This window comes from Python bivittatus, unplaced genomic scaffold (genome assembly GCF_059951505.1).
Source record: "Python bivittatus isolate LINGU-HERP-01145 unplaced genomic scaffold, Pbiv_v1 ctg000610_np1212, whole genome shotgun sequence".
Classification (NCBI taxonomy): Eukaryota; Metazoa; Chordata; class Lepidosauria; order Squamata; family Pythonidae; genus Python; species Python bivittatus.
The window spans coordinates 54,665,162-54,683,567 of record NW_028277088.1 but is presented as its reverse complement, the minus strand read 5'-3'; the positions used below and the strand labels follow the sequence as shown (position 1 = coordinate 54,683,567).

General features: G+C 34.8%; 1 protein-coding gene across 2 annotated transcripts in view; it reads right to left on the bottom strand.

Moving 5' to 3' along the window:
* Positions 1-18,406, bottom strand: part of CNTNAP2 (contactin associated protein 2) — a 1,202,163-nt gene that overhangs the window by 741,758 nt on the left and 441,999 nt on the right. For both annotated transcript variants that reach the window (XM_088150062.1, XM_088150063.1), the window contains exon 3: positions 11,158-11,351. In XM_088150062.1, coding sequence (XP_088006188.1) covers positions 11,158-11,351 — 194 coding nt within the window. The remainder of the gene's footprint in view (positions 1-11,157; positions 11,352-18,406) is intronic.

Genomic DNA, 18,406 nt, shown 5'->3' with positions numbered 1-18,406 from the left:
CTGCCCATTTAAAAATGCTGATATTATAATATATCCAAAAAGTCTAAACCAATTCCTATGTTCTGGTCCAAACTCATTTAAACTTTTTTTTTTAATCTCCTATTATGTGATATTTTTCATTGCTGTTAGCAACTATAACTCTTTAGTAGCTCTTGTTCCGCAGTTTAAAAAGTTGGGAATTTCTTCCTTGATAATATTATGGATTCTGCATTCTTAAAAAAAATGATAGTTCAAAGTAATAAATGTTGGATGCATACGTTTATAAATATTGTGTCCTCCTAGGGAAGCCCAATATTTCCCAGCTAATCCTTCCCTAGCTTTACTCACATAAAACAGAATAGACCCTATTACTGCCCCTAAAGTAAACACCCAAGTGAATGCTGAAATGGTCAAAGTTAAAATAAGACCTCATTTTGATTTCTCTAAGGCATCAGCATTTGGGAGGGGGCAAGAGGGAGACCTGATTTTTTATTTCTGAAAAACACAAGCATGAAAAAGAACACAGAGATGAGGTATGGAATAGATTGTCCTAAATTATCATGGTTGGTAGAATTGGGAATAATCCTGTTTAGAAGACATTGCACTGTTTTTGTTGCAGAATCCACTGGTATCCATGAAAGTCCACTTTAATGAATGATAGTATATTTTCTGGGCAGAGTCTAATTTTTTGTAAAAAGTCCAGTTTGCATAAAAATGAAATAACTTGCTTTTTCAGTATCATTAATTTATACAATTTCAGATTTCAGTAGCTGGAAACTATAATTGCATCCAAATTACATATGCAGAGCTTTTAATATATAAAATCAAAGGAATAAAAGGTTAGAAAACCTTGCAATAAGCATTATGCATAGTGAAACATACACACCAGGTCAATTCATATATACTACCCAAACTATATGATGTTATAATATAACCAACAAGGCATGCTTATTTGTGAAAGTCTCATCTCACTTGTAATTGAAAGTCTACAAAGTCTAGGCAGAATTAATATGGTATGCGGTACAGTCTCATGTATGTCTGTGGCAGCAGATGTACAACTGATGACTCCACCAAAGCTTTAGATGTAGTTCCTAGAAACTTCCAGAAATTGCTGTTGAATTTTAATATGTTTAAAGGGGAAAATAACTTTACTGGATTTAGTTACTTTAACATAAATCAAATCAATCTGAGGCTTTGTCCTGGCTCCATTCACTTCAGAGTGTGTCTCGTGGCAACAGCCAGCAGATACAAGAAACTGTATTCATCAATAAACTCCCTTTATGTTTTGACCAAAACTGGGCTGAGCCAAGCTTCATCCCTTTGTATTTTATAATGTCAGTAAAAGCCTTGAACTCTGCAGTTTTCTGCATATATACTTATTTCTTCAGTAGAAGCTATCTGGAATTAATCCTTCATGTTAAGAAATTAGGTTATTCATTTAGAACAGGATTTACGGCCAGGGCCACCCTGATAGACAGACAGGCAGACAGATGTATGGGAACAAATGAGACTGAGGGCATAGCAGTAATGTGAACATTTTACCAGAACAGGTGAGGACATTTTTTTTTTTCTTTCTGCTTCTAATTATTTGTTCAATTACTTGGGGAAATGTTAATGCATCCATTTTATTTTTCTGGAAAAGTATAAACCACACACAAATTTTGGCACTGCAATGGGGAGAGCAGAGGAAAGCTCCAGAAGTGCAAAAAAGAAAATAGTAAGCCAATGTTTGTTACTCTTCATTATTTAGAAATCAAAACTTATTATATGGAGGCACATGAGTTTGCATGCTAAAGGATGCTTTAAGAAAATAAAGAAAAATATACCACCATGCCTGCTCTGCAAACATACTGAAATAAGGAAACATAGATATGACCCAGTACAGCTAAAGAGCAATAATCAGCTATCAAGTCAGTTTGTCTATTTCATCAACTTTCTTTTGACTTCTAACTTCTTCCATCCTGTATCACCATTGAATTTCAATTATAATTAAATATGGTGAACAATTGTACTGCTGACAGTATTAATTAGTATTTGACAACCAGCAAGAAACTGAATTTAATCTTTGAATACATATAATACAGCATCAGTGATATTTATCATCTGTAACAGATGATATGCAACATTATTTCATATTCATATTGGAAAGCATATGACAGGTAAGGTTAAACTGGTCCTTCCCAAGTATTTTGAATTATAACTCTAATTCCTAATCATTACCTAGGCTGGCTAAGCTGATGGAAATTGTAGCTGGAAACTTCTAGAGGGCACCATGTTGCTTATTCCTGACTTGCAAGCTTTTATATTAGGTGACTGTTAAACAAGTAATTTAACAAAACTGCAAAGGATTTAGAATTCAATGTGCTATTTTCAAATTATGAAATTTGATTACAAATTCAACTCTTCGCTGGCTAAAGGCTGTAATCAATAAAAATTGAAAAACTGAAAAGTCAATTGTCAACCATGGATACGCCATAAAAATCCATATGGTTCTTTTAACACAGGATGATATTTCATCCTAGATACCAGAAACAAGAACATATCTCTGGCAAATAATGTAATGAATTTATGTAAATTCATAAATGTTGGATATAGTTTAATCTGTTAGCACATGTATGTTTCTCTGAAATCAATATGAAAATGTAGTTGTGACTACTATAAGCCTGAATGAGTTCAATTGGAATGAAAAGCATCCATTGAATTACAGTCCATATTTTATAGGCCACTGTTGTTTCCATTCGTGCAACAAAACTTGTGACTTTTCATGTTCCCTCTGCACATCTGTGAATCTGATTCTGGGTGGACTTCTAACTTGTCTAGCAAATTTTGTGAATGTACAGAGAATGGAGAGTGAAGAGAAATTCATTGTGCTGATAGATGTCACTGTATCAGTTGATTATCATTAAATGTACCCTACTCTTTTTGGAATTATGCAAATATTTAATGAAGAAATAATGGGAAAAAATCAATCAGTAGTTACAATATCCCAAATGTTTCATTTAAAAAACTGTATTTCAGGCTATTCAAGCATATAATTGTGAATAATCATATATCTTAATTAAGCAGATAAAAAGAAGTTGAATTAGAAAGGCTTGGTTCAAATTTTTAATTACAACTTCTCTGAATGCAGTTTTCTCTATTTTTATCATAGAAAATAGATATAGTCTAGTTTTTAATTTTAATTTTGTCTTTAACTTTCACAGTTCTAATCCTTAATGAGATGCTTATAGTGGCTACAATGCAGCACAAAGCAGGGCATATATATCCATGTTTATTTCTTAAATTAAAACAAAGAAAAAATACTGAAGACTGCAAGCTCATCAGCTATCAAATTTCCATCCATTAAATATTTTCATTCTTAGCACCCCCCTAAAAGATCACAAACATCCATTTGTGATGGTGTTCTTCTTTTGCTGCCTTCCTCATTACATCAATATCATCTGACATTAAAAGATGAAGCATGACATATGAGTGAATTCCGATCAAACACTGACCTTTTGCTATAATGAAAGTCATGTGTAAATCTAATCACTATAGTATCTGAGTATACACTATAATCTGGGGAAAGATTTGGCATTTAAGATTCCCATTCTAGGGGGTATAAAGAGCAAAATATGAGCTGCAGAATCTACACACTATTTGAAAAAAAGTTCATTGGCGCACATTTCCATATCTCCAAAGCATACTTGTCTGTAAACATCTCTGGAATCTAATGGTACATACATAAGATCCCTCAGTATGTCAAGCTTGCTCATAAAATATTCCCTCTATAACAATATATTTTTCTTTTATCATTGGCCAGATGTTCACATGCTGTACATGTGTGGGGACTGGGGTTATAAGTTAATCATTAGGACTGATTTTAAGTTTGTCACTTTTGTTTTACTGTGTCAGTTTTAAACATCCATTCAGATAAGGACATGATCTCACATTACAGTTGTCTCTTAGCATATTGTATATTGGGGAGCTGTTTGTTCAGAGCACCTTACATCAGTATTTCCTTTAAAATGGAGGAAGATTTTGATGAGTACCAGGGCTACAGTTTGAAATATGTGTTCTGGACTTGGTACAATTCCCATTATCTGTACACCACTGATTATTTGAACTGGCCAATAGAGGTGATTTAACCATGAGAAGACTGAAAGTGAGACAAATGACCTTCTAAAATAAACTAGCTCCATGTTCATTTTCACAAATGTTGAAGAATGTCTTCTATTTCTTTTCAATCACATTTGAGTTATTACAATCCAGTTTGGTGCTCTTTTGTCCCTTGGCTTTTTTTTTCTGATTATATCATTAACAACCCTAACTTAAATAGGTGGGAGGACAAACAAAAGTAAGACAGTGGAAGAAAATGATGCCAAGAAGTCATAATCAACCCAGTAACAAATTCAGCAAGGCAAGCATTCTTTACTATTTTTTTACATTTGCTTTCATGTGTTAGTTCTCAAGAAAATACTGAAATTAAGGCATACACTTTGTGAGCCAGTAATAGGCTTTCTGTTTTCTTTTTTAAAGAATCTCCTTTGAAGCACCTTACTATGTGAACTCATTCCACTATTTCCCAAATTAAGACTAATGTTTCAATGTAACAAACATGAACATCTTGTGACAAATATGAAAATCTAGAAACAAAACCTAGATAGGTGGAGAATATTATGTTATTTAAAATACCTTTTCAGCATTATGTACATTTAATTGAAGAACTATCCACATAGTTTATGTAACTTGATTTTTTTTAGTTCTGTGAGAAATATGCCTCCTGAAACACAGTGCCCTGAAAGTTTCTTAAAATGAGACAAAACAGAATTCTCCACAAATAATGTTTTATAAAATGTACTGATGCTGGCAGCTACTGGCCATGTCTATAATCTAATTTAGCTGACTTAACTAAAGCAAAGAACTAATGTTAGGATACATTATTTTTAAGCCTTAGTCGTTGCTACTTTAATCAGTGAAATCAATATATATTTTTCAAGAATCATAAAAAGGTAGATCCTGTAAAAATACACTTTTGGAATCTGATTCTGATCATGTTTAAATAAAAGATATTGTTTCTGAAGGTAAGTATTTTTTAGGTAAGCAACTTCATTTTTCCCCCAGAGTTTCTTATTATAAAAAGCACCAGGAATTCAGTGCAAAGCACAAATTGTATAAATAATTCTCCTACTTCAGTGGGCCAATTCATACACTCACACATTCGCCTGGACAGTAGTCCTGAAAAGAAATATTGAATCTGTATACTGGTGTAGGGTTTCATGGCCAGTACCTGTTGGGCAGTGTTGGGCTTCAGGATTTAGTGATCGTAATCTAGAGAACAGATTTCCTGATATTTTGCTGGCAACTATGGTTGGCATTTTCAGCAGCAAAGTGGTCTGCTATACAGACTACAGGGAACTGAGCAGGGATTGACTAGGGTCCTGTATTTATAGCAGGTGTTCTTACTTCTGATTGGAAACCAGCTTGGCTTAAAGGCCAATCAGGCACAAAGAAGCAATCAGAGACCAACCCTCACCAACCTGCACCAATTGGAAAGCAGTTCAGCTAAAGACCAATCAGCAGTGACATATGTTGAATGGTAGTGTAAAAAATATGTATTGATCATTAGTACAGAAGAAAGAGGATATAGGATTCAAGGACTCAGGCTGAGCTCACAATGAAACAGGATAAAGGAATCAAGAACATGAACCTGAAGAATGAAAGAAAACCTCTGAAAAGTTCCTGGCTATTTAATTGGCTTAAATCTGGTTAGCTGAGGAGTACAAAAGCCGTAGCATGGAATGTATGTGAATATAATGAGGGATATTGAACTAAGATGCTAAAAAACTGACATGTGCTAAAGATAAAATCACTACTAAAGTGTTCCTTTTTTTTTCGGGCAAGGCTCTGAACTGGCCAATATGCAGATTCATGAGTATGGCAAGACACCGTATCAGAGTTGTTTTTCCAATACCAGGAACTGCAGCGGTAAATGTGTAACAGGTTCTTTCTAATATTTCTACTAGTAATAGTAATAGTAGCATTTTGTAAATTGATTATATTTTATGGATATGACTGCAGGAAATGGACGTAGGATAATATGTGTAAGGACAACACTACTGTTTCTCTGGTTTTAGGCCATATGGGATTTTTCAGATACAACTAATATTAACTCAGTCTGTGAATACCCTTGATGGAACAAATTAAATTATAGTTTCTTTCCAATTTATGTCTGTACTGAATTAATGTTTTTTTTTTTTATTTGCTAATAGTAGCAATAATCAGGATTAACCTTTTCTGGTAGTCTCATTTATTTTAGGAGGCAATGCAATGTCACACTATGTAATTGTGTTGATGTGAAAGTTATATGTTTTGTTCCATCTCCTCAATCACATTATCTTTCATCCAAATGGAAGGTCCATGGGAATAAACATATTTAAATTAAAGCAATGTTCATATATTAGTACTAATTTAGCCTTGACTTGTTAACCCTGTTAAAAGGATCTGTTTTAGCATGTATCAGCCTTCTCCAGCCTGGTACCATTAAACAATTTGGACTTGGGGGGCCATGCAGCCAGGAATATGGGAACTATAATCTAGCACTTCTAAAAGTGAGAAGATTGGGAAACTCTGAATGAGCTAATACTGGCATGCAATGCCCAAATAATGAAACCTATTCAAAATAAATGATAAAACTACAATTAAAACAATTACATTTTGCTTCTAATTAAAACAGAGATTTTAACAACATGTATACTGCACTTAGAGAGCCAGTTTGGTTTAGTTGTTAAGGCATCAGGCTAGAAACTGGGAGACCATGAGTTCTAGTCCCGCCTTAGGCACAAAGCCAGCTGAGTGACCTTGAGTCACTTGCTCTCTCTCAGCCTTAGGAAGGAGCCAATGGCAAACCACTCCCAAAAAAACCCTTGCCAAGAAAACTGCAGGGACTAGTCCAGGCAGTTACCAGGAGTCAAAAAACTGACAAAAAAGCATGCACACACACACACAAATATTGCACTTATGTCAATCTAATGGAGTGACAATGGTGGTGATACGTTGCTTCTGTACAAAAAAAAAAAAAATCTGACATTTATATTAAAAGTGCATCATTTGGAGAAAAAAAATAAAAGGGACATTCAGATATAAGGATTAGCACATCAAATTATGAGGGGTTCTAATCAATAGGAAGGGTGAAAAATATGCACGTGTGTGGATTGTAGGTTCATTCCCCTTTAGGACGGGGTATCCCTATACTGTAAGAGTATTTTATGTCCTTTTCAATATTTTGAAACAAAGTTTGATGAAGTATAATTCTCTCAACCTTTGAAAAAGTATAAATGGAAACCAGTGGTGTATATAAAAGGAGGTTCACTAATGTTACTTCAAATCCAAGGAAACATGGCCCAAGGGGAAAAGATATAAATTCTACTTTACAGAAACAGAAGGCTTTATCTAAATTCACCTTGAAAGACTTCTTCCTATTTCTACTGATGTTTGATCTCTTTTTCTAATGCATGTAGAAGAGGGTAATTTGAACATTTTATGTTGTCATAGTTTGTCCTCTCAGAAGTTTTTGTTTAAATTACATTCTTTTTAACATGTATTCTTCCTTCTTCTTACTGCCTGTACTGTTCAAAGGGTACTTTGAATGTATGGGAACCAAGGGTTATTTATTTAATCATAAGTGGAATAATAAAACAACCATTAACACAGCCAGGAGATGGGCTCTGACACACACCTAGGTTCCCTGGCTGGGGCACAAAACAAAGTTTTCAAGGCCTTATGGAAGGCCACCAAGATCAGGGCAGATCTGATCTCCAGAGGGATCATGTCCCAGAGCAGAAAAGGCTTTCCCTCTGGGCCCTGCCAGCCAACACTCCTTAGCCAACAGGATCTGGAACATTCCCCTCTTGCTAGAATGTATATGATGAGTAGAAGCAACCCATCATATACATATACAACCCAGTCCCAAGCCATTAAGGGCTGAACCACTCTATATTTGAATGGAATGTTACTTCTCTGAGACATGCCCAGCAAATAACTTTCACAAGTAATCTTGAATGATATTGGGCTTTATGAATCATAAGAATATTCGAGTCTACTAGTGTACATACAGTCCAGTTGAAGACACAGGTGCATGGAGAATGCAAAGTATGCCAGGATGAACTGAAACACTGACATGCCATGAAACCAGGAGAAGATCAAAGTATTATTGATGGATAAAGTAACAAGAAGCAGGACATAAACTCCCATGACCAAGAACTACCCAAGGACAGCTGGATTCCTATCTTAATCCCTTTCTGAATTATAATAGTATTCCATGACATCATTGATGAAATCTAGCTGGTCAGAATCCAAATCTTAAAGTAAAAGTCAAAAGAAGTTGACAGTCATATCTGTGTTCAAGGAATGTAAAGAAGTGTTAGTCTGTTACTTTCTTTCACTCTCTGTTCTGCACTTGGAACTCTTCCTGGAAGCAAGGAGCTACAAGACAAGTTATGGCAACTATCTGATTATAATCTCTCTGCTTACATTTGTTAGGAAAATTGTGTTGGCCAGCAACATGTACCTCTAATTAGTTGTGCTGAAATTGAGAAAAGTACTAAAGGGCCAACCATATTCAAGCTGTGATTCAATAAACATATCCAATTGTGTTGTACACTATTGCCTTCTGTGATGATTGTGCTCACTGGAGACAAAGGTCACAAGAGGAGGAAAAAGTATTCTCTGAGTTTTTCTCTCCAAACATGCTCCCAGACTGCTGTTCTTTCATTATTCATTTCCTCTATTCCTCAGATGTTGTCTTCTGGCTGTGTCATTTGATATTAAACTGCTTTACTGAGAATATTGCTGAATGCTGCATTTTGAGTTTCTTGTTTTTTCTATTTTCTCATTTAAACTGAGTCAAGCTAGTGCCAAGCAATCACTGTGCTTATGTAAAGAAGGAGCAAAGAGCAAGAGCTCTATAAAACCTGATACTGGACTGAATACATATTTTGTAATTTAAAAATAATGGTCCCAAAATACTGTGCCAAGGAAAGCTGAATGCCACACTCTATACAAATTATGAGAAATAAGCCTACCTGCATATATTAGCTCAATTTACTTAATTTATTTGATTTCTGCAAGCAGGGTCACAGAGAGAATTAAGGATTTCGGCACTGAAAAATTATATTTAAGCAGGCTGAAATCATACTAACTCTCAACATTGGCTTTGGATAGTAAAAAAAAAAAAAAATTAGTCACATCTTTTCAAACGTGTGTTCATGTTCACAGAATGAATGCAGCAGCCTTCCCCACCCTGGTACTCTTCAATGTAATGGGACTACATCTCACAATATTCTCAGCTAGAGATCATGCTTGCTGGCCATTAGGTAATTGCAGTCCAAACACATTTGAAGGGCCTAAAGAAGGAGCAACTGGAGATTGTTAGGCTGGCTGAATATTTCATCTTATACCAAGTTCACACACACACACACACACACACACACACACGGAGAAGAAAAAGAAAAAGAAGGACGGGAAGAAGAAAAAGAATATTGATATACAAGAGAAGAAAGAAAAAAGTAAAGAAAAGATAAAAATCAATAAAAACATTATTAGGAAACTACCTGATTAAAAGTTATACTCTTCCCTCCCATTGTCCCCAACTGATAGTTGCAATCAATAGATTTGTAAGCATCTGGAATTATTTCTGATTTCTATTTAACTCCTTTTGTCTGTTTTTTCTCCCTTAGAAACCATACTCTAAATATCTGGATTTGCCTTATTGTATAATATATGATATATAAGGGAGTCATTTTTGCTAGAATTTAGTTAACCTTCTGTTGTGAATCCATATGATTAGTTTTACTATTGCTGTGTGTTCTCCAAGTTTGGTTTCCCAATCTGGTATCATGGGCAACTTATCTCTTTCCCAATGTTGTGCTAAATTTGTCCTTGTGGCCATCAACATGTATCTTAATAAATTGTACCATTTCTTGTTTATAGATTCTAGAACAATTCCTAGTAAGAATATTTGAGGTCTCAATTCAAATTTAATTTTAGGATTTTTTGAATAGAACTGTGTACTTCTTCCCAGTACTTCTGAGTTGTTTTAGATAACAACATGTGATAAAATGTTCTTTCTTTATTGTTACATTTCTAACATGTTTTGTTATATTTGTTATATATTTTTCCAATTATTGATAAACTTATGTACCATCTGTAAAGCTTTTTTTTTTTTTCACTACATTTCTCTTAAATTACAACTTGGGGTAAAATATTAATATTCATAACTTTGGTTTCCTGGTCTGGTCTGATGAAGGGCTGACAGAAGGTCCTGGCAACCATTTTAATTAGATGACTTTATAGTCCTACAGTATAATGTAGGACTGAATAGTATAACTAAGGACAAGCTTTCTCTACCTTCTCTATACTGTATATAATTATATCATGGTTTCACTTGAGATATGGGCTCCCCCCCAAATTAAAAAGCCTAAAGTTGGCCTTTGCAAATGTCACTTGGAGGTTTAAATAAAGAGCCCTTCTGATACAGCTCAGCAATGCAATACTTCAGTTCTAGACCTGCTGAATTGGTCACTTCATTGGTATTTGAGAGTTTTCTGGGAATGCATGCACCAAAGCCATTTCTATTAAAGGAAAATAGCCCTCTTCAATGCTATCTGTTAGAGGTGTCAAAATGTGAACCTCACTTTTCCACTTTGAACAAACCTCAAAGTGCATTGTTCCAGCAATCAGGATGAGTTGACTCTGTATCACTTTGCACATCAAAGTCCAAATCACCTTAGTGCATAAGGTTTGTCAACTCTATGATTATTTTCTACCAAACAATTTTATTGGATGACCTACCTCATATGAAACGGGGAAAACAACTTATTTTTATTTGTGTTCTCTATTCTGTGAGTCATTTAATAAACTTCCATTATGTCTCCACTTACTTGCCTATTTTTAAAAACTAAGTCCTTTTTCATACATTTGAATGAACCCCATATGTACCTCCATTGCACATTAACAACATGGTCATTATCACTTTGAATAAAGTGCTATTGAATAATCAGCCATCACACACATTCTATTCATGGAATCAGAAAAAGAAATAGCGTGCTATTGTGTAGAAATAAAACAGGTCAACCTGGATATAGTTCAGGGAATTTCAAGAGAGAAATTGTATAAATGTATGCATAGCAAGTAACTTACCCAAACATTTCCATCTTGGTGATATGGCTTCCAATTTCTCCCTGTATCACTGTAAAGCACCCGGTACTGGGTTACCCAGTCAGAGCTACTATATCTGCCTTGAGTAGCAATTGAGCTGATCTGTTTCCTATTGCCAAAATCCACTTGTAGCCACTGGTAATGGTTACTTTCTGATGGACACCAGCCTCCAGCCCCTACAGAAGTAAAAGAAAGAAGATACTGTAAGTATCTAATATGGTTTTCTTGGAAAGTAATTCCTTATTGAGATATATTTAATTGTACATTCATTAGAACTTGGCATCTTTGTCCCCATTTTCAGTGCATAACTGAAGCAAATGGTATTTCAGATAAATTCTGAAGCAACGCAAGTGGTATGAAACATTGCATGCTCTGAGAGAAAAGGGGAAATACTGTGAGAATGACAATCTATTTTGTTTGTTTCTGTAAATTCCTACAAACTGCCATGATGACAGGAATGGAGTTCTGGTACCTCTGAGAAGAATCCTAGCATTCTGGGAAAGAAGAATGGCAGCAGTTAGAGCTTTATCCCTGTTCCTGTTCTAGCAAATGCTCCATTGGATAAAGCTATTTGTAAATTGAAAATATATATTTTGGTCTCACCCTAAGTCATATTTACAAGCTATGAACTTATGCATACACTTTAAAGTTTCCACGTGAAATGTGCACATAACACAGAAGTTTAACAGCCATTTTCAAGATCATGGGAGCTTTTTTTTCCCTCCCTCAGTGAATAATTTTAAAGAGCTTTGCCAAATTTCCTTTATAGGAAATTATGTTTACGGTAACCTAACTTCATATGTACTTCAGATACATGATGAGAAGACCTAACTCTCTGGAGAAGGCTCTAATGCTGGGAAAGGTGAAAGGAAAGAGAAGAAGAGGACAACCAGCAGCAAGGTGGATGGACTCAGTATAAGTGGCAATCAGCGCACCACTGGAAGAACTGAAAGACCAGATTAGGGATAGTCATGATGGAGAAAATCTATGTATGTGGTTGCTAAGAATAGAAAACGACCTGATGGCACATAATTAATCAATTAATCAAAACTTCATATAGTCACATGCATCTATTAAATAAAAGTAGCACATAAGAAAGGATTCTTTGAGAGAGGAGTAAGATACAAGAATTTTAGCACATTTCTTTATAAGCTGGCCTTTAGATGTCATCCCAAGTAGATTTCATTACCATCATTCCTCTTGTAGTTTATCAACTTTGCTCTCTTCACAGATAACTTCTCTGAGATTTCTCAGAAATGTTATTTATGCAAGAACTTTTAAATGTTTCACATCAGGCAAAATTCAATTGCAATTAAGTTGTGGTAACTGTTAAAACACACTCCCTCTCTCCTTAAATTGAACATAACTTTCCAACTTCCATACAGATAATCATATGTCATTTATTATTTTAATTTAATCACACCGAAAAGGGCTACTGTGAATAAGAACCAAGCAACTTTATAGTCATTTAATGACATCTTCTTAGTAACTGTCAAATTATAATCACTTTAAAGCTTGACCAAATTATCCTCAACATCCCTTGTCAGAGTTGCCTGGCATGTCAGTGACAGCTGACTGATTCTTTACTCCCTAATTAAGCCACACTTCCAAATTAAGTGGGAGGGAATAACAGCACCCACATCTGCACTCTCCAAAGCACTGTAGCATTCATTAAAATAGATAAGCTTCAAACATTTTCATCAGTGGATATTTACAGAGTACATGTTTTACTGTCTGACCAATGTTTTTCACTGTTGGTTTCATCAGAAATTAAACTATCTGGAATCCACACAATACATTCTGTTTCTGGAAGCTGCTTTGGCCATTTCAAGAAAACAGTCATACAGGAAGCATGAGCAAACACTGCTTCCTCTCCCTGCTGTCCTGAGTTGCATATAGTGGCATCTGAGCAATTTCAACAGATGTCTGCAGGTATTCATCTGCAGGTAGAACAGGCATCACTCGGCATCGGCAAAGCAAAAGTTGAGCAAGCTTCTTGTTATCTCGCATCTTTTAGTGCAGCTTTTGGTTCCATTAAAAAGCAATTAAACCAGTGAAGTTATGGAGGTGGGGGCAGGTTTAGCTTGTCAAGGTTCCTATTAAATTTTACATAACATAGTAAACATGTGTAATCTTGGGACAAAATGAAAGTTGTTGATGATATACAAATATATCTGCTGCATCAAGAAAATGAGATGATTACCATCAGCAGCAGACAGGTTTGGCTTATGCCTAAGAGAGTATTAAGGGGTATAATTTTTATTTCTTCCATGTGAATAAATAATATTCTTCCCTGGAGGAAGGTTTGCTAAAAGCAATATCATTCAGCCTTCACTCAAAGGTGTCTTCACTTGCACTGAATGTCCCATTTATTTATTAGATCTATACCACACCTTTCCTGCAAGAGCTTAAAATAGCTTATGTCAAGATCTCTCTTTACTTTTTCCCCATAACAGTAATCCAGTTAGAGGTTGGGCTGAGAGTGAATGACTGTCCCAAAGTTATCCAGGAAGTTTCCATGGATAAGTTTACTAATACAGATACCTTGCAGGGTGCAATGTTTATCTGGCTACAAAGCTCAAAACTACACTTTGCACTTCATCAAAGAGGCTTCCTGTTATTAATTGTAAGAAATTCTGGTCAGATAATATATGCAGTTAGTTCCTGAAGAGATCTGATAAGATGTTTTTTCTAAAAATCTCCCAAAAACTACTTAAATCCTGCAGGGAAACAGAAATGAGGGATCATGCAATCATTTCCAGAAGGTGACCAAGGGTTGGCCTTGTTTAGGCCCTAGTTTGTTTTACTGTTTGGATATATGTTTATGAAGATTCTCAGTCATCCATGCTTAGATTTATTTTTTTTTTTACTATATTGGGTAGTACACAAGTTTTAAAATAAATGAATAAGTGTCAGTTTGGTAATTTTTTATAGATAAGAAAATTATCAAACCTTTCACAAAAGCAAGGGCTGTGTCAGAGTCTGCACACTCAATCCCAAAATTCAGTAAATCCTCTGGAGACCAAAAGTTCCATCAGAGATTTCTTTATTTAGGATTAAAGAGATTAAACAGGCTGTTTAAAATTGTTTGGGTTGGACAGAGTAACAGATGTTCCTAATAACAAAAGTAACATTTCTACTATGGATTGGAATCAAGATACATGGAAAAACAAGCCTGTCTGTCCTACTTCCCAACAACAGCCCCTTCATACCCCTAAAAATCCTACCCAGAAGATGAGGGACTCGCAAAATGGAGTAGGCTGAAGTCTATAGAATGAAATCCAAAATATTGAGCAGAGAGACTCTTTGTCCTGCTATTAATGATAGTTATAGTAGCTAGTTGAAAAACTGGCTATATCATGAATAGGTCAATATTTTTTCAGCAATTAATTAGGGAATGCAATGTTTCCTGCTTATAATATCCCATTTGGGGCTTCCTACTGGAAATTTGCTGACTACTAAATGTTCAGAATCTTGGACCATATACATATTTGATCTTACCCTTTTTTAATACACACACACACACACACATTCTTATCTTCCCTGCCAATATCTGAATATTAAGCATTACATTTAAAACCTACTGAGCAACAGTCCATCTTGTTACTCCTACATACAACACAGAGAAAATATATGAAGATTTATAAAAAATAAACTCTGACATTATAATTTCTGTTCCACAGTATAATACCAGTACTGTACAGTAACATTTTGCAAGACAATAAAGATTAACAGATACTATTCTACATACTCATTTAATTATAAGAAATGCATCAAAATAGCATCAAGAACTTTGCTTAATTCTAAGCCTTTGTGAAATTCAAGCAATTCAGTCTGGATCCAAATTCAGAACTCTGGAAAGAACCAGATTGAATTTAAGATCAGATGCGAAACAAAATTTAGAATAAAGGGCTCCATTCTCCTGTAATCTAAAATGGGGAAAATGCAGATGGAAGTAACTTTTTCATTTTTCACTGTAATTGAATGAAATTTACAAACAACTTCAACTGTTAAGCAAACAAGGTATGCCAAATATCTTAGAAGAGGCAGATAGGTTTTTTAAGTTCATGACCGTAAAAATTAATCTTTTTTAGAACTGATGTTAATTTTGGGACACAGCTACTTTCATCATTTGTCCCCCTAAGCCTTATCCCTTCCCCATGCACAGAGAAGCCACTGGAGCCTGAGAGACAAAGTGTGAAAACTGTATACTTGTAAGCAATTCTTGCAAGGACTAAGAGCACCAGAAAATGAAGATTGTACCAAACACCCATAGCTTGAAATGGTACAACTCATGAAGAATTTCCTGGTTGCGTATACAGATTGACAAGGAAATGCTTTTTCAGACAGCCAACCTGAAAGATATATAGGGAGAAGGAGCTAGAAAACAGCAGCAAGAGTTTGTTCATTCCATAAATCAGATTGCCTTGAAGGAACCTTCCAGTGCAAATCATCCAAGCCTGAAATTCAATATAATGGATCATTCCACTGAGCTCACACAGATGTTAGCACATTCTCATCTATATCCACATATTAGGGAGATCAAAATCCAAAGCTGAAATTAGTTGGTGGTCAGACTCTTTTGCAAGTATAAAATCAACTATTTTTTACCAAATGTATTTGCTTTCTACATTATTAGCTTGCATTACCAACATTTCTGTAAGATACAATGGCAAATGGGAAAAAAAAGCTTAAATTTTTAAATTTAATTTAAAATTGTAAAAACTTTTAAATTTCTTAAAACACTTTACAGCCTTCTGAACAAAGCTATTGCTAGAATTTTAGCAACCTTTTGTATTGATCCCATATCACATTTTCCCATCTGACAATACTTTTTTTTTTAAACCTTTCTACTCAGAATTGTGAATGACAAATCAGAGATTATTTTGTACAGAATAAGATATTACTACAATTATCACAGGGTCAGATAAAACAATGTGATGAAGTGAAATTACCTAAGAAATTGTCACTACTAGCTGGGGAAGGTTCCCAGCCTTGATGTTTTTTCCAGCTCATTGGTACAAATAGTATATTTCTAAATCCTATTTAATGGCTACATGGGGCTAAACATTTTTAAACATATTCCTATCCTTTGGTTTTAATAAGGTAAATATATAGGTCTACCCATAATAGACAAGGTCCTATTATGTGTTCTAACTATAGACCTATTTCCTTAAAGGAAATATGGATGCTAAGACTTTAATAGCTACTTTTGCCCAAATATTATAGTTTCCTCTTCTGACATTGTGCATCTAACTCATGTTGGATTTATATAGGGCCATCAAAATAATGATAATTAGGTTTTTAACTGATCTTGCTTTAAATTAAATTCAACATAATTAAATAGCATCTGGACTTGCAAAACAGAGTTTTCTTCAGATGACATAGAGGAATCCAAGGAACTTGCAAAAAGCAACTGAGAAGGAATCCAGCTCCAAACTGGTTAATCCATCCAAATTAGTTCTCCAGATGGCTCCAGTTACTATTGACTCAGTCAGAAGCCCAGTTACTCAGCCCTTAACAATGTCTAGAGATTAAGGTTGAAGGGCAGAAGTGACCACAAATCATCCCTGCCTTCACAGCAACAGGCCCAGCAATGACCAATAGCTCTGGAGTAAGCATTTAATTTTTTAATTTTTTTAAAAAAAGTTAAAATTTTAAATTAAATTAAATTAAAAATTAAAAAAAATTAAAGCAAGCATTTAAAGAAAGCTTGTTGTAACATTGCTTTGCTGGAATATTCAGGACCTCTATATGTAGAAATCTGGGGAGCAGACAAGCAGCTGCAAGTCACAAAAGGTAAACATCTGACATACCAAAGGAGTAGGAAAATTGAATTAATTTATTCACACCTGATCTTTTAAGCTCTCAGGGACAGAGTTTTAAAACAAACACAGTCTAATCTGAAGCTTCAGTCTGTTAAACTATTAAATCAAATTATAATGTTCAACTAAGAGATAAGCCATGTTGGCAGTTGCAATTTATGTTCTTCTGCTCTTTCCCTCTCCAACAGGTGACTTTGGAACATCTGACTTGGCTGAGAAAGTTTAAGCCATTCTTATCCTTGACAATAACTAGCTCTTCAAGGAAGAGAACCATTTCAAGGCCAGGCCTCTTTGAAGGGTTGTGGGAGTTTTACAAACTTAAAAATACTCTAGTAATAGTTTCCTTTACCTTTTGCTTTCTCTCTATTATCAGCTTGAGTTGCTACCTCCTTTGTTCTTCCTTTACCTCCCTTTTTCCTTAAAAGCCTTCTTCTCACAGGGCTCTGAGTCTGAAAATACTCATTCTTTGATGCTGACTCTTAGTATCAGGGAGGCTGGTATTACAACTCATACCTGCTTCTGACATAGGTCGAGTTTACAACTGTTTTGGACCTTTCATCTCCCTTGGCCACATCTCTGTCCTGCCCCTGGAATTTCTGGATGTAAGTCAGCTTTGAATCATTGACTGCTGTGATAGATCTGTTGGCTGCTGTTTAAATCCTTGCTGAAACATTATACAAGATACTTAATTTTTTTTTTTTGGCTCATTAACCATCAGCAGATTTATGATTTGCTGATAACTGTCAGACCAGAACAAGCAGTATAATTTACTGGATGCTGAAAAAGCTTTTGATCTGGCTTCCTGGAGTTTTTTGAGACATATTTTGACATATATTGGGTTTCTTCATATGGTTCATTTCATATGGTTTATTAAATCCTTAAATCATGAGTTATTGTGTGTCATCTGCTTGATTAAATTTATGTTGCAATACATGTCAAAGATGCCTTCTTTAATTTTTTTAATCTGGATCTAGATATTCTAGCTGCATGGTGAGAAATTCTGAAAATAAAGGAGTTATACTTGGGGGGAGACAGAATAGAAGACATTGCCGTATGAACCTATATTTTATGGATAAATCAGAAATTTCTGTTCTTAATTCATGTTTAATATACTGCCTGGTTACCCTATAAATTGGAGAAAATCAAAATGGATGCTACTAGGTCATAACAATAATTTTGACAAATAGAAATATTAGGGTTTTAGGTTGGATTCTAATTGCTTAATTTATCTTTAAACAAAGATTCCTAGAAAATATTGCCAACTGCTAAATTTGAATTTATTCCCTATTTTTACATAAATAAAACATGATATGACAGATGGTCTCAAATTCCTGTATATTTGAGATAAAATTAAGATGATTAAGATGAAATTAACTTTGTGGTTGATTTATATTTGGAGAGGTCTA